This window comes from Acinonyx jubatus, chromosome A1, assembly GCF_027475565.1.
Source record: "Acinonyx jubatus isolate Ajub_Pintada_27869175 chromosome A1, VMU_Ajub_asm_v1.0, whole genome shotgun sequence".
Taxonomy (NCBI): Eukaryota; Metazoa; Chordata; class Mammalia; order Carnivora; family Felidae; genus Acinonyx; species Acinonyx jubatus.
In genome coordinates, this window is record NC_069380.1 from 113,191,912 (window position 1) to 113,216,401 (window position 24,490).

Consider the following 24,490-nt stretch of genomic DNA (forward strand, 5'->3'; position numbering starts at 1 on the left):
GAGAAAGAGAGAGAGAGAGAGAGAGAGAGAGAGAGAGTGTGATTGATTCCCAAGCAGGCTCTGCTGACAGCACAGAGCCAGAGCCACAGCTGGGGCTCAGTCCCAGGAACAGTGACATCATGACCTGAGCCAGAATCAAGAGTTGCCTGCTTAACCGATTGAACCATCCAGGTGCCCCTCCCAGGCCAATTTTAAATACCTCTGTCTTCACAGTTGTAAGTGGAGTCTCATCGCCTTTCCCACCAGAAACATCTGCTTCAGCAATCTCTCCTGGGGCAATGTTTCTTGGTTCCTCATCTAAGTCCTGACTTCTGAGTTCTGGTGGCTCCATACTTGTGGCTGGAACAACTCCAGCTACTATTTCAGGACCTGAGATGCCTTGCTCTGGTTCTGCAGGTTCCATTTTAATCTCAACACTGGGCTCCCTGATGTCCACCAGTTCATGGATTCCTTTGTTTTCGGTTTCCTCAAAGTCCAGCCTTTCTTGCTTGACTGTCATCTCTGGTGCAGGGAGAGATACTGGCTTGTCCCGCTCCTGCTGGATAGGGTGCTCCCAGGGGCCAGGCAGGGACTGGGGATCATCATTCTCTTCACAGAATGACAGTGCTGCTTCTACTGCTGCCACATCCAGCACTTCAGGATGATCATCTACCTGTCCCATAATACATACACTGTTGAAGTCAAAGAAAGAAGCCCAAGTCCCTCAATTCTGTTAGCACCAAATGAAATGACCTCAATCTATAGCTTCTCTCTCCATCTTCTCCATGTAGCAGATGCAACCAATGGGCAGGCACCTGTCCTATGCAAACCAGTAACACAGGGATGGCTGCGAGAGGACTAATGTGAGCACCAAAGGGCTTCGGACTATGGAGATGGAGATGGGCAGAAGCAGGAAAAATGTTTATGTACCTACAAGAAGCAAGGAGAGGCTGAGGAGAGAAGCCTATGTAGGACTGATGAGAGATTCTTTTGGGCTCTGTGAATAGTTACCTTGTCCTCAATGATGGCAATGATGTCTCCAACGGTCTCAAAGTCCAGCTCTTCACCTGTGTAGGACACAGCAATATCCATCTTCTCAGCCAAATCTAAATCTTCCTTCCCATCTATGCTGGGAGGCTTTGATCCTCCAGGAGCCTCGGCTACCCCTGATCGGAAACACTCTTCTTTGATAGAATTGATGATCATGGAGATTTCACTGCTATCCATGGAAACAGTCACAGTATGTGGATCCCCCACAGCCTCCATGGGGACACAGGTGTCAGGCTGACTCACTGAATAACAGGAAGAGAAAAGAATTTCAGAAGCTTATCTAGTACCAAGTGACCACCTGGATATCAACCAAAGCTATAGACAGATGTCAAGTACCCACACACTTAAGCTCAAAAAGTTACCTTAGATCTACATCTGCCTATGTTTTTTGGTTCTCACTTTTATCTAGAAAGTAGGGTGAGCACACATTCTCAAGCCTACTCATATGTGTACACTTAGCCCCTTTCCCCCAACACATAAATGCCCGCCCACATCTTTTCATTCTTGTTTTTCTAAGGATAGAGATGTCCATGGAGAACAGGACAGAAGCATCTGAATTGGAGATGATGCTCTTGGTCAGCTTTCTCTAACTGAAGCTCGAGATGAAATTTTGGACCTAGTGGCTGCTCAGGGCGTGGGTCAGGGACGCACCTGGAGCTACACTCTCAGGAGTGGAGACAGCCGGAGCAGAGGATGGTGCTGGCAGCGCAGGCATCATGACAATGGTAGCCTGGGACACAGACTCTACAGGGGGTGGCACAAGTTTAACTGGAGGTTCACTGGCAACAGTAGTGAAGGAAGCAAGAGGAGTGGTGAACTGTGTAGGACCAGCTTCTAAAAGCCGGGAAAGAGTAGGAGCACCTAACAAAGAGGTACACAAAATGAGGTAAGAGGAAAGCACATGAATACGAAGCAAGAGCCACTTTAAGACTCAACCAAGAAAAGTTTTAGTCTCAAAGGATGAAAGGAACTCTTCTTTTTTTTAAGTAAGCTCATTATCTATTTCCTTACTTTTTCCAAGCTTTCTAATAAAGATCTTCTTGCAAGTTAGGAATAAACCAAAATACTAGAACACACAGGGTGTATGAAAAACGGGTGGAAATTTTTCACTGGAAGAAAATCAAACAATAACAACAAAACCACGAAAAACTGGTATGAATAAATCTGTCACTTCTGCTTCAGTTAAGCATGCTGTAAACCACCCAAGTTCAACACCATTCAAATATCAATAACTGAGGTTTGATATTTTGTAAAGCTTTTCTCTTTGCTTTACTTTTTCTATCTCACTCAATTCTCTCAACATCCTTGTAAAGTACATTATGTTGCAATTAATAAAAAAGCAAACTGGATCTCAAGAGTTAAGTCATCTCGCCAAGGTCACAAAATCAGTAATGTAGGAAGCCTGAGACTCAAGTCCAGTTCTCTGGCTCCAAATCTTGATCCCCTATACTACAGCCTCAGATATCTCTAGCGCCTTTCCATAATTTTGCAAGCCCCAGAGAAGCAGCTTCACTACTAACTTCACTATTCTTCTCATCATTATCTATGCTGTGGTCATCCAGAGATATTACTATTTAGAAGACAGAATGGATTTACAATCTGGGGAACTATGTGGTTTAACAGGTAAGGTAGCTCCAAAAAAAGTTGGGCTTTACATCTAGGATTGACAGTTGCTTATTATCAGAGGCTAGAAACCAAAGATAGTCAATACTAAGATTAACATCTTTGAAGTAAAGTAGATAAGGGAAAAGTATTGACTTACCTGAGGCAGCAGGGGAGGCTGCAACAGTGTTGGGTGTTTGCTGCATCTCCCCACCATGTATCATGGGAAGAACCCCGCCTACCTCCAGGAGGACACCTGTACTGTTCAAGTGGCCAGAAGCCACAGCCATTTCACTCTCACTGACCTATTAGGGAAGAACAGAGGTGAAGGAGACACTCAAGCTTTCCTTTACTACCACTTCCCAAAAAAGCTTCAGCAGTTGACCAAACTTCATGAAGTTAATATCCATAGAGAATAATTTCAGACACAAGGGAAGCTCTACTTTTTAAAACTTATTTGACAAGAGTTCTCTGTAGAAGAGAACCAAAACAGATGTGGTTTCAGATAACTCAGGACCCGAGGATACTATCAACTTATTGGTTTTTTGTTTCTGTTTTTGTTAAGTTAACATTTAATTAGGAGATCTCTTTCTCTTTTGAACTTTTTTTTTCCATGTCATATTTTAGGTCCCAGGCACTCCCTTCCAAAGTACTAAATCACCACAGCTCTCAAACACCCACAGAAGTCTCCATACCAGTCTGGGGCTAGTAGGCAGGAGGCTGCCCTTCTTCAAGAGCTCTGACAGCAGAGGGGAGGGGGGTGGAGTTGCTTTCTGTCCAAGCATCTTTTTCTGGGGTGAATCATCTGTTACTGGGGTCATGGGGGCTTCTAAGGGTGCAGAGCCTGGAGGAAGGGTGTCAGGAATCCCAGGAAACGAGGTGACTGGGGTACTCGGCAAAGTCCCAGGGGTTACCTAAGAGACAACAGAGAACCTTTATCTGACTTCTCATACTCTGGAAGGTTCCCTACTAATCTGGATGGGTTAGTGTGTCTAACTATTACTTTATTAGTCCTGAGTGTAACTGCCCAGAACCCTCTACCCCTCCTGCTCTCAGCCATATGTTTCTTCCAGGTTTCTCTGTTCCACCCAAACTCACAGTGACCCAAACATTCCACCCAATCTGCCTTTTACAAACTCCTTAACCACTACCAATATTATATTTACAAGAACACTATCCCTCATTTCAGCAGAAATTTTAAAAAACTAGTTTACTTACAAACAACTTCTTATTTTACCTATCTCTCAAAAGGTCAAAAGGCTCAACATTTTTAGGTCCATCCTTATCTTAAGAGCACAGAACATGGTAAATTAAGTCTTTGGCCTTCAGACCAAGAGAGGAAATTGCCTCTAGGCCAAAAGTGGTTTCCTCATCACTCAGCTCTCTGCTGGCTTATTGCCCCTTTGCTGATCAATTCCTGCAAATGAAAATATACTCACTCCAGAGGTGGCCTCTTCCATAGTGGTTGTGGTCAAGTCTCCAAGTGGATAATCACCTCCTGGGGAGGCAGAATCTATAGGAGAGCGGACCATCACAGTGGGTAATCTCCGAGGGGGTGTCTTTACTGCTTGACGAGCTAAAACATAAAAAGCAACAATTTTTAAGTTTTCAAGATTAAATAAACGAAACTGGTCACTACTCTATTACATAAAAGACAAATAGGGACGTTGCCTAATTAAAGCAGTATTCTACTTGTGGGAGACAGATACCTTTTTTTTAAAAAGTTTATTTAAGTAATCTCTACACCCAACATGGGTCTCAAACTCACGGCCCTGAGATCAAATGTCAAATGCTCTCCCAACTGAGCCAGCCAGTCACCATGAGACAATCAACTTTTTAAGACTCATTTTTCCTAAGCATAATTCTCACCCTAAGCAAACCCACTGAACTATCTCATAGGTTCTTGGAATAGGAAGGTGGCTTAAACATCCTTCAATATCCTCTTCAACAACTTATTATTATGATTTTGTTTTTAATAAGAGAAAAGACCTCACTGGCTCAGAGCTAGAGCTACAAATGCTTATATTCTTATCCAATGACTGGGCTATTCTTAATCTTCTTATAGAGCTTTGCTTCCTAAAAACTTAATTATACTCAACATCTATATTATCAAGCCTTCGCGTCCTAAAAGGACCCTAAGTCTAGTGAGAACAGAGCAGAGCTCATTTACCAAGAGTTTCTTCCTGGATATAAAGGGATGTTTTTATTGTGGTAAAAAAGAAGAGGACATAGATAAGTGCGCAAATAAAATGGAATTAGTGGATTCTATGTTACAATATAGTCTTCAACTGTTATTAACATGCAGTACTGTATATATAGTTAACTGCTAAAGGGAGTCAGGAGGAGGTTCCATTTACCTTGATATGCAGCATCTGTAGCCTTCCTCTTTACTTCAGCCTCCTCTTCCTCCAATTTCTTTTTCCTAAAGCGGGAAGTAAGGGTAAGATCCTAGCCAGCTCTAACTCCTCCACAGGTCATAACACCCTCACAAAGAAATTTCTGCCAGGCTAGCACTCTATGGAGGAAAGGCCTAAAAAGGAATACTTCTCAGCAAAACAGGAAATTTTTAGTGTACTGCCAAACTACCAGCTCTTCATTCAGGCAAACTAAAGCCACTTTTAAGTTAAAATTAAGTTGTATCTTCACACTGAAATATTCCACATTATTGTCTACAACTCATTCTCCCCTCCCAGCTACCAGGCCATGGGGCAGCTTTTCCCTTCCAGAATCACTCCAGACTAAAGGGATGGCAGATGGAGGAGATAAGCCAGAATACTTGAGGAGAAAAGGAGTAAAAACAGAGGAAGGTATACAGAAGGAAGAACAATATAATATAACCCACATCACAATGTCATTGCAAAGCTCATCCAGTCTGCTGTCCATGTGCCCAGCTTGAATTAGTTCTGCATCTCTTTTCAGCCGTCTAGAAATAAAGAGAAATGAGTTAACTGGGTCTTTTAATCTATTATTTAAAAAATTCTGATCAGTATCAAAAGTCAGCCCCTTTGGTCTCTCCCAACCATTTGGCATTCCCTCTGCTAAGTACCTATATTTTTCTTGGGTTTCCTTTATCACTTTCTTTAGTTCCTCAACTCGTTCAGCAGTCAATTTCCGAACAATGACATCTTCAACAGTTTCTACCACTTCGCCCTTTTCACCCCTTTTCCGTCTGTAGAAAATTTCAAAACAAAAACGCACATTTGCATAAAAGAACATGTTTCCACTCCCACTTGCTTTCTTTGAGCCTCTCCACCATCTAACCATAGATAACTTCTGCTCTATTTTTATCACCCAGTAATATTAATAATATAAATATATTATTTATATATTATAATCATATTATAAATTTATATATATTTAAAAATATTTATGTATATAAATATATTATATATATATTTATATATTATAAACAATATAAATAATATAAAACTGACAGGATTCCTCAGTAAACATTCTCCACTAAAGAGATGTGGCTTGAACACCTGACTTTGTACTCACTTTGGGGTCTCAGTGGTCTCTAGAAGCTCTGAGTACTGGGAAGCACAATGCTATGAAAAAAAAGTAAAAATATGATGAACAAACCTGGAAAGGAATGATCTTTCAAAGTTTCAACATCTCAAACTAAGGCTTGCAAAGAAGAGCTATATGTAAGATGAGTGGTCTCTAGAAGGGCAAATACTTTGCAGTCAAATCAGTTCAAAATACTTAGTACCAGGACATAGAACAGGGAGTCTTCTAACCTAGAATTTATATATGCAAGGAAAAGCAACCCAATAGCCAATATGTATAGTTAGTATCTACTGAGTAGTTACCACATGCAAGGTATTGTGCTATACGCTTTACTGGTATTGCCTCAACTAAATCTTTACAAGAATCCTGAAGTACCTTTTATCTCCATTTTACAAATGAGACAACTGAGAATCATGGTCTAAAGAGTCTAAGTGAAGTCATAGTAAACTCAGATCTTTTTAACTCTCAAGCTTGGACCCTCCTTACCTGTTAGTTACACAACAAGAAAAGTTTATAATATGAACATACATGGGTAGACTGGCCAACAGTGGGGAAAAAAAGGAAACAGTATTCTTCTCTCTTTGTGGTATAAAAGACTTGTGATTAAAGAGCAAGGCCTGGAAGGGAATGCATTTCATGTCTCTAAGACTGCTCTAAAAGAGCACTTGCCATTTGCACCTACATGGATGGAACTAGAGGGTATTATGCTAAGTGAAATTAGTCAGAGAAAGGCAAATATCATAGGACTTCACTCATATGAGAACTTTAAGAGACAAAACAGATGACCATAAGAGAAGGGAAACAAAAATAATATAAAAACAGGGAGGGGAACAAAACATAAGAGACTCTTAAATATGGAGAACAAACAGAGGGTTACTGGAGGGGTTGTCAGGGGGAGATGGGCTAAATGGGTAAGGGGCATTAAGGAATCTACTCCTGAAATCATTTTTGCGCTATATGCTAACTTGAATGTAAATCAAAAAACATAAAGTAAAAAACAAAAACAAAAAAACTCACAGGAAAAAATAAATAAATAAAAAATAAAAGAGCACTTGCTTGGGAACTTACTTTTTGAGAGAACCAGTCTGGAGGGCGGCCAGGTTCTGCAAAGGGCTTGATTGCTCTGCTAACTGATACCCTACACAAAATGAGAAAAGCCTATTACACACTAAATAGAAAAAAAAGGGGGCAGGGGTGGGGGTTGAGGGGAAGCTATGCTAATAGTTCAAGGTTTGGAGTACAAAATTTAGAATAAATTGCCACCAGAAAGTATTCTAGAATATGTGACTATGGAAAATGACACAACTACTTTAAAATCATTTAGAGGTAAAGAATCACTGTGAAACCGTTCTCACAGGTGATATATTTCCTGGCTGAAGTGAAGGTATTAGTCTAGTACTTCATCATTTCTGTTCATTTGAGAAAGTATTTTCATGTTGATTTTGGCTCTTTTAAAGACATCTGTCTTTTGAAAATCAGTTTGTAATATATTTCAGACTAAAAAGTTATCTTTTAGGGTGCATGGGTGGCTCATTCGGTTAGCGTACAACTTCAGCTCATGTCATGATCCCACAGTTTGTGAGTTTGAGCCCCGCATCAGGCTCTGACAGTAAGGAGCCTGCTTGGGATTTCTCTCTTTGGCCCTTCCCGACTTCCACTCTGTCAAAATGAATAAACTGAAAAAAATTTTTTTTCTAATAAAAAAGTTATCTTTTGATCCACTAATACAATTCATAGGAATGTAATATAAAAAAAATAACCTAACAGGGTGGCCTGGGTGGTTCTGACTCTTAGTTTCAGCTTAGGTCATGTTCTCAGAGTACCATGAGTTGGAGACCCACGTCAGGCTCTGTACTAGTAGAGTGCAGTAGAGGCCCCCCCCCTGCCCCTCCCCCACTCGCACTCTGTCTCTCTCAAAATAAACTTTAAAAAAATACTAATAATCCAACAAAAAAGCAACTACCAAGAAGAAAGCATGATGTGGACTTGATCAGAACAACAGTTAAGTTTTTCCTAAATGCCTGCAAGGGATTTAACTTATGGCATTTCACCTCAACAAAACATTAAATAGACCATAAAAATAATTATAAAATGTAGCAAAAAGAAACATATGTACTACATAATACTAAGTGAAAAAATGAGACAAATTTTGGCTATCATGTAATCAAGCAATCTTTTAAATAGTTGTAGATAAAAAGACAGAAAACAAGACTAGAATGGGATCACAGTGGTATGCAAAGGGGCTTTAATTGTGTCTATGTTTATTTCTTTAAAAGGATGTGAAGAAAATATGACAAACTATTAAGATTTATTAAATCCAGGTACTGGATACATGGATATCCTATCTTATTCTCCACACTATATGGTTAAAAAACTACATAACTTTATTTTTATTTTTAAAAAAAAATTTTTTTTAACGTTTATTTATTTTTGAGACAGAGAGAGACAGAGCATGAACGGGGAAGGGTCAGAGAGAGAGGGAGACACAGAATCTGAAACAGACTCCAGGCTCTGAGCAGTCAGCACAAAGCCCGACGCGGGGCTCGAACTCACATACCGCGAGATCGTGACCTGAGCCAAAGTCGGACGCTTAACTGACTGAGCCACCCAGGCGCCCCAAAACTACCTAACTTTAAAAAAAGGTTTTTTTTCAATTTGTGTTGAGATAATGGTATCACACAGCTCTTTTCCTTTATAATATTGTTATTATGATATTGTTATATGGATAGCTATCAACAAAAAATAAAGTTCGATACATAATTTACACCTTGTACCAAGAAAAGCCCCAAATGAACCAAAGATTTAAATGTTTAAAAAAATTTTAACTAGGGGCACCTGGGTGGCTGTCAATTAAGCATCAGTTAAGGACTAAGTTAATCCCTGCATGGGAGGGTCTCTCTCCCTCTCTTTGCTTCTCTTGCGCACCTGTTCATGCGCGCTCTTGTGCTCTCTCAAAATAAATAAACTAATTAACATTAAAAGAAATTTAATCATGGAAGTACGAGAAAAAATCATAGAATTATTTTATAATCTCAGACTAGAGAAGAACTTTCTAAATAGGTCACAAAATCCAGGACCTGTCAAAAAAAAATTATTAATAAACTAAGTGTATTTTAAAAGTCTTAATGTAAAAATATTACCACAAGAAAAGACAATGGCACACTGGTTTTTAAAAAAATGCATCTCGGGGCGCCTGGGTGGCGCAGTCGGTTAAGCGTCCGACTTCAGCCAGGTCACGATCTCGCGGTCCGGGAGTTCGAGCCCCGCGTCAGGCTCTGGGCTGATGGCTCAGAGCCTGGAGCCTGTTTCCGATTCTGTGTCTCCCTCTCTCTCTGCCCCTCCCCCGTTCATGCTCTGTCTCTCTCTGTCCCAAAAAAAAATAAACGTTGAAAAAAAAATTAAAAAAAAAAATGCATCTCATAGCTCAAACAAATGGCTAATCTCCCTAGTATGTAAGGAGCCCTCTCCCAAGTAATGAGAAAAGACAAATAATCAAGAAGAAAAATGGAAGAAGGCATCTTACAAAAAAAGCACTATAAACAGCTCTTTAACACACAAAGATATTCAACCACACTCAACATAAGATAAATGAAAAATATAAAAATATGAGAACCATTTCTCACCTTTTATAATACTGTGGAAGATCGAACCAAAAAACAAGCATTGTGATATATCACCAACGGGAATATAAATCGAAACAATTGGAGTAGGTCAATTTGAAATATTTATCAAATTCTGTATCATATATTCTTTGACCCAATAATCCTATTTTTATTTTACATACAAATATGCAAAGTCATATTTGTATTAGGAAATGTCCATCAATAGAATACCAGGTAAATAAATTACAGTTACCTGTATCACAATACCACACAGACACTTAAGAAAAAACAGAATGAGACAGAGCTTCACATACACTAAGTTACAGAAAAAAAGACAAGCAACAGCAAGGTAAAGAACAGTATATATAGTATAAAACCATTTGTGTTTACAAAGTAGGAGGAGAAGGGTGCTTGGATGGCTCAGTCAGTTTAAGTGTCTGACTTTGGCTCAGGTCATGATCTCTCGGTCCCTGGGTTCCAGCCCCATGTTGGGCTCTGTGCTGACAGCTCAGAGCCTGGAACTTACTTCAGATTCTCTGTCTCCCTCTCTATCTGCCCATCTCTCACTCATGCTCTGTCACTCTCCTTTTCAAAATTAAACATTAAAAAAAAAAAAAAGGAGAAGAAAACATGTATTTGCTAATGTATATAAAATCAATGCCAGAGAAACACAAGTAATGAAACTCTAAGAAAATGCTAACACTGGTAGATGAGGTATAGCAATGGAAGACACTGTGTGCCATTCTGAACTTGGAAACTTATGATTTAGTACCTCCAAAAAAAGAAATGCAATTTAAAATTTCAAAGTTTTACTTAAGTGTTCTTATACTATTTTTAATTTGTGATTTATCAAATTAGTGTGATGCATTTTGTCTTAGGGTTTACCATTTAATTTGGTTTAAAAACAGCTATTACCTAGGATATCCAGATTTCACCTTTAAAAAGTTATTTGAAGGGCACCTGGGTGGCTCAGTCGGTTAAGTGTCCGACTTTGGCTCAGGTCATGATCTCACAGTTCATGGGTTCAAGCCCCACATCAGGTTCTGTGCTGAGCTCGGAGCCCGGAGCCTGCTTTGGATTCTGTGTCTTCCTTCCTCTCTCTCTGCCCCTCCCCTGCTCATGCTCTCTCTCAAATATAAATAAACATTAAAAAAAATTTTTAAGTCATTTGGAAAATATATAAAGCTGCAGAAATGTTAAGTGTAACCAGCAATGGTGCCTCTGTAGACTCATTTGAACAATTAAAATAGTAGAGATGTGCCACAAAACACAAATTTGTTTATTAAATAATTAACAGGCTTAAGACAAGTAAAAGGTGTCTTGATTCTGAGGAAAAACAAGCAAATGCTAAAAATAAAAACGGGTACGTCCTAGAAGTAAAAAAAAAAAAAAAAAATTGGAAACCAGAGTCCTTACTTTCTGGTCTCTAAAAAGAAATACTGAGTGCCAAGACAATTTCAATAGGGAAAGAACAGTCTTTAACAAAGACTGGAGACTGAGACAACTGCAAATCTACATGTAAAAAAGATCCCCGTCTTACAACCTACAGAAAAATTACTCAAAATGGATCACAGACCCATATATAGAGAGCTAAAACTATAAAGCTTTGGGGATGCCTGGCTGGCTCAGTCAGAAGAGCATACAATTCTTTATCTCAGGGTTGTGAGCTCGAGCCTCCCACAATGGGGGGAGAGATTAAATAAAAACATAAACAAAATAAACCTAGCTTTGAAAACATAGAAGTAAATGGTCTCTTAGCTATGACACCAAAAGCATAAGCAACACAAGAAAAAATAAATTGGACATATCAAAATTAAAAACTTTTGTGCCATAAATTAAACCAATCAAAAAAAAAAAAATGAAAAGACAACACACAAAAGAAAAAGTTGCAAATGATCTGACAAGCAATTTGTGTCCAGAATATTTACAGATCTTAAAGCTCAATAATAAAAATATAGATAATCCAAAGGATCTGAGCAGACATTTTCCCAAAGACAGACAAATGACCAATAAGCACCTGAAAAGATGCTCAACAACATTAATTATCAGGGATATACAAATCAAAACCACAATGAGATACCATTTCATACCCACTAGCATGACACACAGTAAGTGTTGTCAAGTATACAAAGAAAATTCATTGCCTGTGGGAATATAAAGACCATGGGGCCCTTTTATTTTTAAAATTTTTTTAAATGTTTACTAACTTTTGACACAATGCGAGAGACAGAGTGCAAGCAGCAGAGGGGCAAACAGAGGGAGACAAAGAATCTGAAGCAGGCTCCAAGCTCTGAGCTCTCAGCCCAGAACCCCACGCGGGGCTCTAACTCACAAACCCTGAGATCATAACCTGAGCCGAAGTAGGAGGCTTCACCGACTGAGCCACTCAGGCGCCCTAAAATGGGGCCCTTTTAAAACATAGTTCTGCTATTCCTCAAATTTCATTTATATGAAATGTCCAGAATAGGCCATCTAGAGAGACAGGAAGCAGACGGGGTATTTTTGCCTGAGGGTGTGTGTGGGGGTGGATGTTACGGAGGTGGAGAGGAGACTGTCAAGTGGCAGCTTAAGGAAGGGATAAGAGACTGCTTTTAAGAGTAATGAAAACGTTCTAAAATTAGTCTGTGGAGATGATTACACAACTCTGTGAATATACTAGGTTACTTTTATGGTATTTGAATTAAATTTCAATAAAGCTGTTAAAAAACAAATACTGCTTAAAGGTTAGTATGATTAACTGTAAGATTGCACCAGTGTAATAAAAAAAATACCCAACAGTTTCTAAGACCCAAGAAAGCAGCCATCTTAGATGCCTTACCAATTTTGATCTCCACTCCTCATAACCGAAGAGGCTAAACAGAGCTTCTCTCGGATGGACCATGGCTCTGTAGGGCCAGTACTCAGCAGCTTGTGTTCTAAAAGGAGAAAAGTCTTAGAGAACAAGCCACCCAGACACTAGTTCTAAGGCCCAAAGTAAGGACTAAAAGCCTAATGCAAAACATCCCGGATTCTAAGAACAAAGTGAGTTACTATCACCGAATATTGATTTTCACCTAAGAAAATACCACCACCGAATGATTATTCCATATGAATTGCACTGAATATCTGGCAAACCTTTTACTTCTTCAAATGACATGGCTACTGTTTTATTCTAAAAATGGAAGGGGGAAGGTCAGAGTAAGATAAGGCACTTCCCGGAGAGGCCCAGTTTTAACATTTTATTCAAATTTGAACGCAAAGGCTTCTTCCCAGGATTCCGAGCGGCCACCCGCTCCTCCACCCCGAGCCTAGTGCCCTGCCTCCTTCTTAGCATAAACTTGTTTACTTCTCTCAGTACCTCCTCCCCCAAGTAGCTGTCGGGCCTAAAAGACCTTTTCAGTGTATCCAACAGAGGAAAATGGCTGAGACGCAGAAAACGCAGTTTCCCTAGTGACCGAAAAAACTAACAGTTAAAGTACCCTGTTTCTGTGGGAGATAAAGTACGGGCCTCAAAAACGTTGGTCAGAAAACGAACGGCTTTTGGAAATCAGGCTACTCCGTACGGCTACCGGCATTTCTTCGTCTGCACACCCAAGACTCCAGAGCCCCTTTATCTCTCACCCCGCAGAGCTCCCAAACACACAAAGATTCGCCGAGCTGCTCCTCTCAAATCTCCGCAGCCTCCCTGAAACACAAGACCCTTCGCTTCTGGGCGTCTAGTCGTTGGTCTTCACAGTACGATCGAGCGCAGGTCTTTGAAGACCCTGGGTTCTTAAGCAAATCATTGCACCTGTTCCCTAAGCGCGTGACAGAAATGTGGTGCCTAGTCTCGGGTCTAAGAGGCCTTCCACACAAAAACAGCGGACATACTTACTACCCGTTCCTGTCGCCATCTTGGCCCCGAAGACTCCAACCCCCTCTCAGGGAGGACTGCCTGGTGGGGCTTAAGCCCGGGAACTCTGGGAAATAGAGTCCCGACGCTTGTTCGCGATGCCTCCTGGGAAGCGTAGTCCCAACCTTCAGGACGAGCAAGCTCGCTAAACCAGGTTTTTTGAGCGATCTTAGGAAGCAATGTGCTAAAAAGGATGGCTCTGAAGCCTCAGAATTTCCTTTAAGTTTCTTAGAAAAGAAACGCGTGTATCCAAGGAAAAGTGTTAAGCGCGAAAAATTCTAGGCTTTCCCAAATCCAAACTCCGACAGTTGGTAACCCGGACCCGCATGAGCAGGGTAGAGGTCAGACCGGAGCAAACGGTCTAAAAGGCTCCACCGCCCCCTTTGCTTGCGCTGATTGGCAGCTGCAGATTCCGCTATCTGATTGGCCGAACGAACGCAGCGCGTAATTTAAAACATTGTATCAGTAACAAAGGTGCACCTCGTGGGTGGAGTTGTGCTCTCAGACTGCGAAAGTCCAGGTTCGGCTGCGGGGTGTGAGTGAGCCGGTACCGGAGGAGGAGCAAGTGTCGCGTCTTTGGTGAGTTTGCGGGTCTCCTGGAGTCCAACGGCTGTACGAGTTCTTGCCCTCCCGGGATAGGTTTTCAGAAAGCGAAGCTGCCGCCATCCCTTTTTTTCTTTATACGTCTGTCCTGCCTTTGGGCCTGGGGGCGGGCTTCGAGAAGAAGCCTAAAGCTAATTATACCACCTTCTCTACACCGGTGGGTGAGGCACCCTAATTAGAGTGGGGATTTTGCTTTTGGAGGGAGGTATCTGTTCATTCCTCATGACGGTCGAAAATGCCTAAGACTGGATTACATAATTAACCCGTCTCATCCCCTTCTTCTCTCCTGGCATTTGAAGGGAAAAGGGAGTAGGAATTCAAGCAGCGAGAGGAAGGTGTCCTGGGCAAGAAAATTGTTTCTTAGCTAGAATTTGCAGCCCCTTGTGTCCTTTAAGGTTCTCCTCCCTACCCACTCTTGTCTCTTTGTAGACCTAAGCTGCCCCTGCTGTCATGTCGCAAGGGATCCTTTCTCCGCCAGCCGGCTTGCTGTCAGATGAGGAAGTTGTAGTCTCCCCCATGTTTGAGTCCACAGCTGCAGATTTAGGGTCTGTGGTACGCAAGGACCTGATAACAGACTGTTCTGTCATCTCCACCTCCCTGGAGGATAAGCAGCAGGTAAAGGAGTTGGACAGTGGCTTGGCAGCAGAAAGTGATATCTTCAGCCTACTAGTTGTCCATACAGAATTAGTTTCAGGGCAAAGACCAATAATCCTGAGGGTCTGGGAGATGAATTCCAAATTAAGATCATGACAAGTAAAAAATGTAAATTTGTGTGTCCATAGGAAGAAACATTATTTACATTGTACAAATGAAACATTGTCAAGTGCATACTCAGTTAATCCTGTGAGAGAAGGCTAATAGTTCTTTTTTCTTCACTGTGATGCCTAGATGTGTTAATTTACACAAGAGCATACTGCCCCTTAAGTAAGGTTTTAATATCAACTGTAGCTTCCATTTATGGAGGCTTTCTGCTAAACTGGGGTTTCTCAGCTGCAGCATTAGTGACATTTGTGGCCAGATAATTTGTTACAGGGGGCTGTCTTGTACCTTGGAAGACGTTTAGCATCATACCTGGCCTCTACCCACTAGATGTCACTAGCTCCTTCCCACTTGTGACAACCAAGGAACTTACCCTGACATACCTCAATGTCCCTTGGCAGGAAAGTGGCTCTGGTTGAGATCACTTCTACTGATAAGTCTCCTCTTTTATAGAGAAAGTTTCATGAGAGTAGGAGCCTTAAGAAAGTCCCTGACTCCAGACTACCAGTGCCTATTAAAGTTTGGGGGCCATAGTAGGCAGATCTCTAAATATCTGTTGAATGAATGAGGTGGGTTCTATTATTAACCCCATTCTACAGATCAGGAAAAAGAGGCAGAGAGTCTAAAGAACTCGTTCAAGGTGTCATTGTTCTAAGTGATGGAATTGGGACTGAAATTTAGGTGTGTCTGCCTCCAGGGTGCTTACCTGTTGTGTTTTGCCAAAATACCACATGCTGATTTTCATACCAGTTAACCAGTTCTGATTCAGAATGTCATTGTGGCAAGCCAGGTTTCCAAGATACTAAAGATAGTGAAGGGTGATGAAGTAGTGAAAAAACACATGTGGATTGAAATGATTATAGAACTATAGAGTAGCTGTACAGAGACATTTGAGGTGAAATGGAGGTAGTGTTAGCATGATTCTCTGGAACTACTCTATGTTTGCCCATCTGTTTGGAAGTAACTGCTGATTCCAGCCTGGAATTCTACCACAGGTTCCATCTGAGGATAGTACAGAGAAGGTGAAAGTATACCTGAGGGTCAGGCCCTTGTTACCTTCAGAGTTGGAACGACAGGAAGATCAGGTGAGTTTCTGAGGAGGGAGGATTCAAGATGGAATGATGCAGAACAGAAGGGGTTCCCAGGATTATTTCCTTCTGTGACAACTCTTTTCTTCCCCCTTCTCAGGATTGTGTCCGTATTGAGAATGTGGAGACCCTTGTTCTACAGGCACCTAAGGACTCCTTTGCCCAAAAGAGCAGTGAGCGGGGAATTGGACAAGCCACACATAGATTCACCTTTTCCCAGGTATGGAGGTACTGGTTTATGAGCAAGGGACCAACATGTAGAGGCAGCTTTATTCTCTCTTTAAAGGGAAGCTTTTTACTTGACTGTGAGTTCCTTATATATGCATGTCTACAATTTTGGGGACTCTTGTTATGTGCTAACCAGTGCATCAAGTACTTTATGTGCATTAATTCCCAACATTTCTATTATTATTATTATTGTCCCTATTTTCCTGATAAGGATATTATAGCTCAGTGAAGGTTATGTTGTGGAAGCCATGTAGCTAGTCATTGGTAGAGTTGGGACTTGCACCTAGAGCTACCCATCCCCACAGCCCACACTTGTGATCATTGTGTTAACCCATTGTGTTTGCAGCATCAGACTTAGTGGCTAGCATTCCTTACGTATTTGTTGATTTGGATGAAAGATGCACTGGAAGAGAGTGGTTTTAATCTTTAATGTTTGTAGAGCAGCTGGCAGCACTGTAGGAAGAAGTTGCTTAAGTAGTGTCCAGAGGCAGTCACCCAGGAAGGGATGCTTCTGCCTCTACACAGATGAGGGATGGGCGTCTGAGAAATTGGGTCTATCTCTAGATCTTCGGGCCAGAAGTGGGACAGGCATCTTTCTTCAACCTGACTGTCAAAGAGATGGTAAAGGATGTACTCAAAGGGCAGAACTGGCTCATCTATACATATGGAGTCACCAACTCAGGGAAAACCCACACAATTCAAGGTGAGTTAGTAGGCCTCACAGAATTGCTGATTGGCCTGTAATGGTGTTTTCTTTGCCTTTTGATGCTTTGAATTGGGGAATAGCACTTAGCTGTCCATTTTTCGCATGCTTCCAGGTACCATCAAGGATGGGGGAATCCTACCCCGGTCCCTGGCTCTGATCTTCAATAGCCTCCAAGGCCAACTTCATGCAACACCTGATCTGAAGCCCATATTCTCCAATGAGGTCATCTGGCTAGACAGTAAGCAGATTCGACAGGAGGAGATAAAGAAACTGGCCCTGCTAAATGGAGGCCTCCAAGAGGTGAAGTGTTGATGTTCACAGAGGTGGGGATAAGAGGATAAATCTCTGGAAAGTTTTGTGCTTATCTTTTTCCTGCGCCCCTCCAGGAGGAGCTGTCTACCTCCTTGAAGAGGAGTGTCTACATTGAAGGACGGATGGGTACCAGTAGCAGCTTTGACAGTGGCATTGCTGGGCTCTCCTCCATCAGTCAAATGACAAGCAGTAGCCAACTGGATGGTATGTACCATGATTGAGCTTTGTGCCAAGTAACAGTAGAAACCCACTCCCTTGCTCCCAACAGCTGCCAGGGGTAAAGACCAGAGGTTGCAACCCAAGTTGCTCCTTCTAAGGCCACTGCAGACCATAGGGGAGATGGACTACTCTAGGGTTGATACCCTGTACATTGGCTTCTTCCCCAGAAATGAGTCACCGATGGGCACAGCCAGACACTGCCCCTGTGAGTGTCCCTGCAGACATCCGCTTCTCCATCTGGATCTCCTTCTTTGAGATCTACAACGAACTGCTTTATGACCTGTTAGAACCGCCTAGCCAACAGCGCAAGAGGCAGACTCTGCGGCTGTGTGAGGATCAGAATGGCAATCCCTATGTGAAAGGTATGGGAAAGTGGGAGGCAGGGGACAACCCTGAAAGGGGACTTGGGAGAAACCAGGAAAAGTTAGGTGCTCCCATCTTATGTATTCCTCTCTCTTCTTCTTTGCTTTAGATCTCAATTGGGTTCATGTTCAGGATGCTGAGGAGGCCTGGAAGCTGCTCAAAGTGGGTCGTAAAAACCAGAGCTTTGCCAGTACCCATCTGAACCAGAACTCTAGCCGCAGGTAAGTGGGTTGTGAGAGTCAGCTTTTCACTGTGTTCTAGGAAACATTGGTCCTCTACATAGTCATGGAAGATATACAGTAACTTCTCTTTTTTTCTTGATTTCCAGTCACAGCATCTTCTCAATCCGGATCCTGCACCTTCAAGGGGAAGGGGATATCATCCCCAAGATCAGCGAGTAAGTTTTTCCATTTAGAAATTTGGGCTTTGGAGTGCCTGGGTGGCTCAGTTCGTTGAGCATCTGATTTCGGCTCAGGTCGTAATCTCACAGTTTGTGAGTTTGAGCCCCATATTGGGCTTGCTGCTATCAGCCCAGAGACCCCTTTGGATCCTATGTCTCCCTCTCTCTCTGCCCTTCCCCCTCTTGTGATCTCTGTCTCAAAAATAAATAAATCTTTAAAAAAAAAAAAAAAAAAAGAGGGGCCGCCTGGGTGGCTCAGTCGGTTGGGGGACCGACTTCTGCTCAGGTCATGATCTCACTGCTAGTGAGTTCGAGCCCCACATCGGGCTCTGTGCTGACAGCTCAGAGACTGGAGCCTGCTTCAGATTCTGTGTCTCCCTCTCTCTGCCCCAACCCCCGCTTGTGCTCTGTCTCTCTTGGTCTCTCAAAAGTAAATAAACATTAAAAAAAATTAAAAAAAGAAATTTGGACTTCTTGGTCATAAGTGGTAATAGAAATAGGGGATAAGGGAGGGCCTCAGAGGAATTACTTCTGTTAGAGTCTTGTTCTGCTTCCTTGAGTACAGAGATTCTTGGTGGGTCCTCCCCTCCCCAGAACAATATGAAGGGCTGGAAAGCTCATAACATGTGGGGTCCTTATGTCAGATCCTGTCCATTCTTCAAGGTTGTCACTTTGTGATCTGGCTGGCTCAGAACGCTGCAAAGATCAGAAGAGTGGTGAGCGGCTGAAGGAAGCAGGAAACATTAATACTTCTTTGCACACCCTGGGCCGCTGTATTGCTGCCCTGCGCCAAAACCAGCAGAATCGGTAAGCTTCTGATTACAAGCCATGCGCTAGGATGATCTGGAGCACTACAGTTTGCTGAGAGACTTCCTGGTCACCACTGGGGATGGTGCTGGGTTACACCAAAGGCTGAAATTCTGCTCAAAGCTCTGTTCTCCCTGCTAGGTCAAAGCAGAACCTGGTTCCCTTTCGTGACAGCAAGTTGACTCGAGTGTTCCAAGGCTTCTTCACAGGCCGAGGCCGCTCCTGCATGATTGTCAATGTGAATCCCTGTGCATCTACCTATGATGAGACCCTTCATGTGGCCAAGTTCTCAGCCATTGCCAGCCAGGTAAGAAGTTGTAGGTGTGATGGTTGTGCTCACTTTGGGCTGGTACCTTTATTTAAGGAATCTACTAGGGACTAGTTATGAATTCAGTTGATTTCCCACCCCACCCCTAGCTTGTGCATGCTCCACCTGTGCAACTGGGATTCCCATTGCTACATTCATTCATCAAGGAACACAGTCTACTGGCATCTCCCAGCTTAGAGACAGGAGTTAAGACAGATCCAGGCCTTGATGAGGACACTGAAAATGAAGCTGACATTTCCATGTATGGCAAGGAGGTGAGAATGCAAAAAAGCTTTGGTGTATCAGCTTTATGGCCATGTATTTTCCATGCTGCCTTCCATCTGATCGCCTCTGTGTTTCTCCTAGGAGCTCCTACAAGTGGTAGAAGCCATGAAAGCACTGCTTTGTAAAGAACGGCAAGAAAAGTTGCAGCTGGAGATTCAGCTTCGTGATGAAATTTGCAATGAGATGGTGGAGCAGATGCAGCAGCGGGAACAGTGGTGCAGGTACCAGCTGAGTGACTCCTCTTGGTCTGTCAATAGGACCAGAGGGTGGGAAATAGAAACTATCATAGATCTTGTGCCTCAAGATCTGTCTCCCAAGCTTGCTTCTCAGAATCTTCACTCACTTATCTTCTCTTTTTTTAAAAAAATGTTTTATTGAAATATAAATGACACACAATGTTATATTAGTTTCACATGTACAACCTAGGGATTTGACACTTCTGTACATTATTCAGTGCTCACCACAATAGTAGTCACCATCTAGGGCACCTGGGTAGCTCAGTTGGGTAAGCATACGACTTTTGATTTTGGCTCAGGTTATGATCTGACAGTTTGTGAGCTCCAGCGCAGAGCTTGGTTGAGATTCTCTCTCTCTCTCCCTCTCTCTCTCTGTCTCCCACTCATGCATCCATGCTTTCTCTCTGTCTCAAAAAAAAGAAAGTGTAGTCCCCATTGGTCAACCATACATTATTATAATATTACTGAGCGTATTCCCTGTTTTACTTTTCATCTCTGTGACTTATTTATTTTATAACTGGAAGTTTGTACCTTTGAATTGCTTTTACCTATTTTACCCATTTCCCCTACCCCCCTGCCCTCCAGTTTGTTCCCTGTATTTAAAAGTCTGTTTTTTGTTTTAAAGTTGAGATCTGCATGGGGTGAGCTCAAGCCTTGCTTTAGGCCTCATGCTGACAGTGTAGAGCCTGTGTAGGATTCTCTCTCTGCCCCTCAGTCACCCGCACCATCTTTCTCTCTCAAAAATAAATTTAAAAAAGGGGTATCTGAGTGGCTCGGTTGAGCGTCTGACTTTAGCTCAGGTCACAATCTCACGGTTCGTGAGTTCGAGCCCCACATCAGCTTGCTGCCGTCAGGCTGTCAGCGCAGAGCCCACTTCCTTTCCTCTGCCCCCCTCACTGGTTTGTGCTCTCCGAGAAAACAAAACAACAACAAAAAAAAATGACAAGACTGGGGGCACCTGGGTGGCTCAGTCAGTTAAGCGTCCAACTTCTGCTCAGGTCATGATCTTGCAGTTTGTGGGTTCGAGCCCCACATCGGGCTCTGTGCTGACAGCTCAGAGCCTGGAGCCTGCTTCTGATAGTGTGTCTCCCTCTCTCTGCCCCTCCCCTGTTCACTCTCTGTCTCTCAATAATAAATAAATGTTAAAAAAAACTTTTTTAAGTGACAAGACTGGAATAAAGTCTTAAGTTTAAAAATAAATAATTTTAAGTTTAATAGTATTTTTAAGTTCATTTGTTTTTAGATTTCACATATAAGTGAAATCATATGGTATTTTGTCTTCCTATTTATTTTGAGAGAGAAAACATGAGTGGGGAGGGTCAGAGAGAGGAGAGAGCAAAAATCCCAAGCAGGCTCCACACCAACAGTGCAGAGCCCATTGCAGGGCTCAAATGCACAAAGTGAGATCACAACCTGAGCCACTCAGGTACCCATCTGATTTTGCTTAACCGAAGACTTTTCTCTGTCCATCCATATCACTGTAAACGGCAAGATTTCTTTCTGTATAACTGAGGAATATTGTGTGTGTGTGCATGCATGTGTGTGTATGGATATCACATCTTCTTTATCCATTTTTCTCCTCTGAAAGTGAACATTTGGATACCCAAAAGGAACTGTTAGAGGAAATGTATGAAGAGAAACTAAAGATCCTCAAGGAGTCACTGACAAGTTTTTACCAAGAAGAGCTTCAGGTGAGTTGTCCTGAACCAGCCCCAGCCAGCTACTGATTCCCATCACTGGGTTGCCTGAGATAAATAGATTTTATAAATGCTGGTACAGCAGGAATATGTAACTCAAGTTTTTTCTAGTGTCTTTGGTACTATATATGTGTCAGTCTATGAATTGATTAAGGATTTGTTTGGCCTAGAAAATGGTATAAGTGCTAACAGGCATTAAGTGTCAGGGAAGGTTTTATTCACCATTTGGCTATCTGTTCCTGTAGGATTTGTCTGACTGTGGATGGAATTGTGTTCTCTGCTTCCCTCTTAGGAGCGGGATGAGAAAATAGAAGAGCTAGAAGCTCTTTTGCAGGAAGCCAGACAGCAGCCAACAGCCCATCAACAACCAGGGTCTGAATTGTCCCTTCGGCGGTCACAAAGGTTGGCGGCTTCTGCCTCCAGCCAGCAGCTCCAGGAGGTTAAAGCTAAACTGGAACAGTGCAGAGCAGAGCTACGTTCCACCACTGAAGGTGAGAGGTCACAAAGCATGAGAGTGGTTCAGAGAACTGGTTTTCAAACTTGGGCCTTCTGACTCCAACTCCAAAATACTTTCATCAACTTGGACCTGTATCTCCCTAACCTCTCACTCTAGATTGCACATTGCCTCACTTTCTGTATTTGTTGCAAGCTACTGTTAACTCAGTTAAGAGGGAAGTCGAAGGCTAGAAAGCCTACATTTTGAAGTTTCTTTTTTCCTTCTCTCAGAACTACAGAAGTATCAGAAAATGTTAGAACCACCACCATCAGCCAAGCCCTTCACCATTGATGTGGACAAGAAATTAGAGGAGGGACAGAAGGTAATTGATACCTTTCTCTGTTACCAAGGCTCTTACATAAAGCAATTTCCTTTCCAGTCTGATTTACATGAGGACCAGGGGGTTTTTGTGCTGTCCTGGAGAGTGGCTACTTCATTTAACTAACTAGCCTTTCTAATTTTATGTCTCTCAAATGGCTGTTGAGTGCCTCCAGATCATTATCCTGGTTGGTCTTGGCCAGTGTGGTTCCTACTCGTTTTTTTCAGAATATAAGATTGCTGCGGACAGAGCTTCAGAAACTTGGTGAGTCTCTCCAGTCAGCAGAAAGAGCCTGTTGCCACAGCACTGGGGCAGGAAAACTTCGCCAAGCCTTGACCACTTGTGATGACATCTTAATCAAACAGGTAAGGACACCCTATATATTTCCTTCTCTCACATCAGCCCACCCCAGAGTATATGTGAGAAAAAAGAATGAGAAGCAGATGAGAAAGGCAGACATTTGGGGGCTGATTTTAGAATAAGGAGAGTTTGTTTTCTTTGCAAAATAAAAATAACCATTCACTAAGTACAAGGCACTATGCTATGTAATTTATAGGTGTTTTCTCTGTTGTAACAACCTGATGAAAATAAATAGTATTGTATTTCATCCAAAATGTGTAGACTTTAAGGGGTGCCTGGCTGGCTCAGGCAGTAGAGCATGAGACTCTTGATCTCAAGGTCATAAGTTTAGTTTATTGTTTTAATTAAAAAAAAATCTTTTTAATGTTTATTTTTCTGAGAGAGAGAGAGAATGCAAGCAGGGGAGGGGCAAAAGAGAGGGAGACACAGAATCTGAAGCAGGATCCAGGCTCTGAGCCGGCAGCACAGAGCCCAATGTAGGCCTCAAACCCACAAACTGAGATCATGACCTGACACGAAGTTGAACCCTTAACGGACTGAGCCGCCCAGGCACCCCAAGTGGGTGTAGAGATTAGCAAAAATAAGTAAATAAACTAAAAAATAAAAAGGAGCTGTGTATCTTGATTTGATACGTAGGCACTAATGTTCTTGGAGGTTAAGTAAACTTATTCGAGTTCATGCCACCTCATGGTAAAAAATGTCTTCCTCTTCAGTGCTATTTGTTGGGGTCTTAAGGAAAATACCCCCTATTCCATTAAAAGCTCTAACTTAAAGAATTAATCTTTTTAAAAACAGTTGTTAATAACAGATGGTGAGTACCTTAACCCTTTTGTTTCTATAATACACCAGACAGAAAGGTTTTCTGTAACTTTATTCATCTTTCTAGGATCAGACCCTGGCTGAGCTGCAGAATAACATGATGCTAGTGAAACTGGACCTTCGGAAGAAGGCAGCATGCATCGCAGAGCAGTATCATACTGTACTAAAACTCCAAGGCCAGGCTTCTACCAAAAAACGTCTTGGTGCCAACCAGGAAAACCAGCAACCAAACCAACAGCCCCCAGGGAAGAAACCATTTCTTCGAAACTTACTTCCCAGAACACCCACCTGCCAAAGCTCAACAGACTGTAGCCCTTATGCGCGGATCCTGCGCTCACGGCGCTCCCCTTTACTCAAATCCGGGCCCTTTGGCAAAAAATACTAAGGCTGTGGGGAAGGAGAGAGCAGTCGTTGCTCTGAGGCGGGTCAGCTGCTGGAGAAATAGGTCTCTTTTAAGCTTTACCACATACCTGGAACTGTATCCAGAATGCAATATACAAGTACTAGTTATTTTCTTCCCTTTTGTAATATAATCACCTATGTAATCTCATTGCTTTTTTACTTATATGGTTTCTATGCACACACAAAGTTATATTAAATAAACATATTCACATTTTTTGTTTGAATTCCAAATTTAACAAATTCATTAAAACAGAACTTGTAAAATGGGAAAAAAATTTTTAAATTAAAAATTCAGGCCCTTTGGAACCTTGCACAGGAATGGCAGTAGAGACGTGTAACTAGTGTACAGCTAAGAAAGCTTGGTAAAAAATGAATTCAAGGGACATTAGATATTCTAAACCTTCCTTAATAAAAAATGAAGTGTCAGACTTTAGTTGGTGAATGGGTAACAAACTTGTTCTGGAAACAGT

The 24,490-nt window shown here is 42.1% G+C and overlaps 2 protein-coding genes across 17 annotated transcripts in view; one reads left to right on the forward strand and one right to left on the reverse strand.

Annotated features, from left to right (window-relative positions):
• The window catches only part of LOC106967989 (bromodomain-containing protein 8), a 26,853-nt gene extending 13,087 nt beyond the window's left edge, over window positions 1-13,766 (reverse strand). For 5 of the 14 annotated variants that reach the window (XM_053221406.1, XM_053221393.1, XM_027076601.2 and 2 more), the window contains exons 1-13: window positions 13,597-13,766; window positions 12,562-12,658; window positions 7,210-7,279; window positions 6,130-6,179; window positions 5,678-5,800; window positions 5,474-5,554; window positions 4,989-5,053; window positions 4,071-4,207; window positions 3,327-3,545; window positions 2,792-2,936; window positions 1,681-1,890; window positions 991-1,271; window positions 200-652 (exon numbers count right to left, since the gene is read on the reverse strand). In XM_053221406.1, coding sequence (XP_053077381.1) covers window positions 200-652; window positions 991-1,271; window positions 1,681-1,890; window positions 2,792-2,936; window positions 3,327-3,545; window positions 4,071-4,207; window positions 4,989-5,053; window positions 5,474-5,554; window positions 5,678-5,800; window positions 6,130-6,179; window positions 7,210-7,279; window positions 12,562-12,658; window positions 13,597-13,615 — 1,950 coding nt within the window. In that variant the 5' untranslated portion in view covers window positions 13,616-13,766. The other 9 variants (XM_053221421.1, XM_015064362.3, XM_053221437.1 and 6 more) reach the window with 7 other exon arrangements.
• A 278-nt stretch (window positions 13,767-14,044) lies between these two features.
• On the forward strand, window positions 14,045-24,244 carry KIF20A (kinesin family member 20A). 3 transcript variants are annotated; one of them, XM_015064393.3, is made up of 19 exons: window positions 14,045-14,193; window positions 14,647-14,832; window positions 15,972-16,061; window positions 16,165-16,284; window positions 16,857-16,995; window positions 17,111-17,298; window positions 17,385-17,514; window positions 17,697-17,891; window positions 18,002-18,113; window positions 18,221-18,289; window positions 18,956-19,099; window positions 19,241-19,406; window positions 19,517-19,681; window positions 19,773-19,912; window positions 21,516-21,618; window positions 21,917-22,115; window positions 22,351-22,442; window positions 22,667-22,804; window positions 23,686-24,244. In XM_015064393.3, exons 2-19 carry the CDS (start codon window positions 14,668-14,670, stop codon window positions 24,001-24,003), a joined length of 2,673 nt encoding a protein of 890 aa, XP_014919879.1. In that variant the 5' UTR covers window positions 14,045-14,193; window positions 14,647-14,667; the 3' UTR covers window positions 24,004-24,244. The 3 variants fall into 3 exon arrangements, with proteins under 3 accessions (XP_014919879.1, XP_014919887.1, XP_053077420.1); XM_015064401.3 differs by having other exon boundaries at window positions 19,574-19,681; XM_053221445.1 differs by lacking the exon at window positions 14,647-14,832 and having other exon boundaries at window positions 14,069-14,193.
• Window positions 24,245-24,490: the final 246 nt, after the last annotated feature.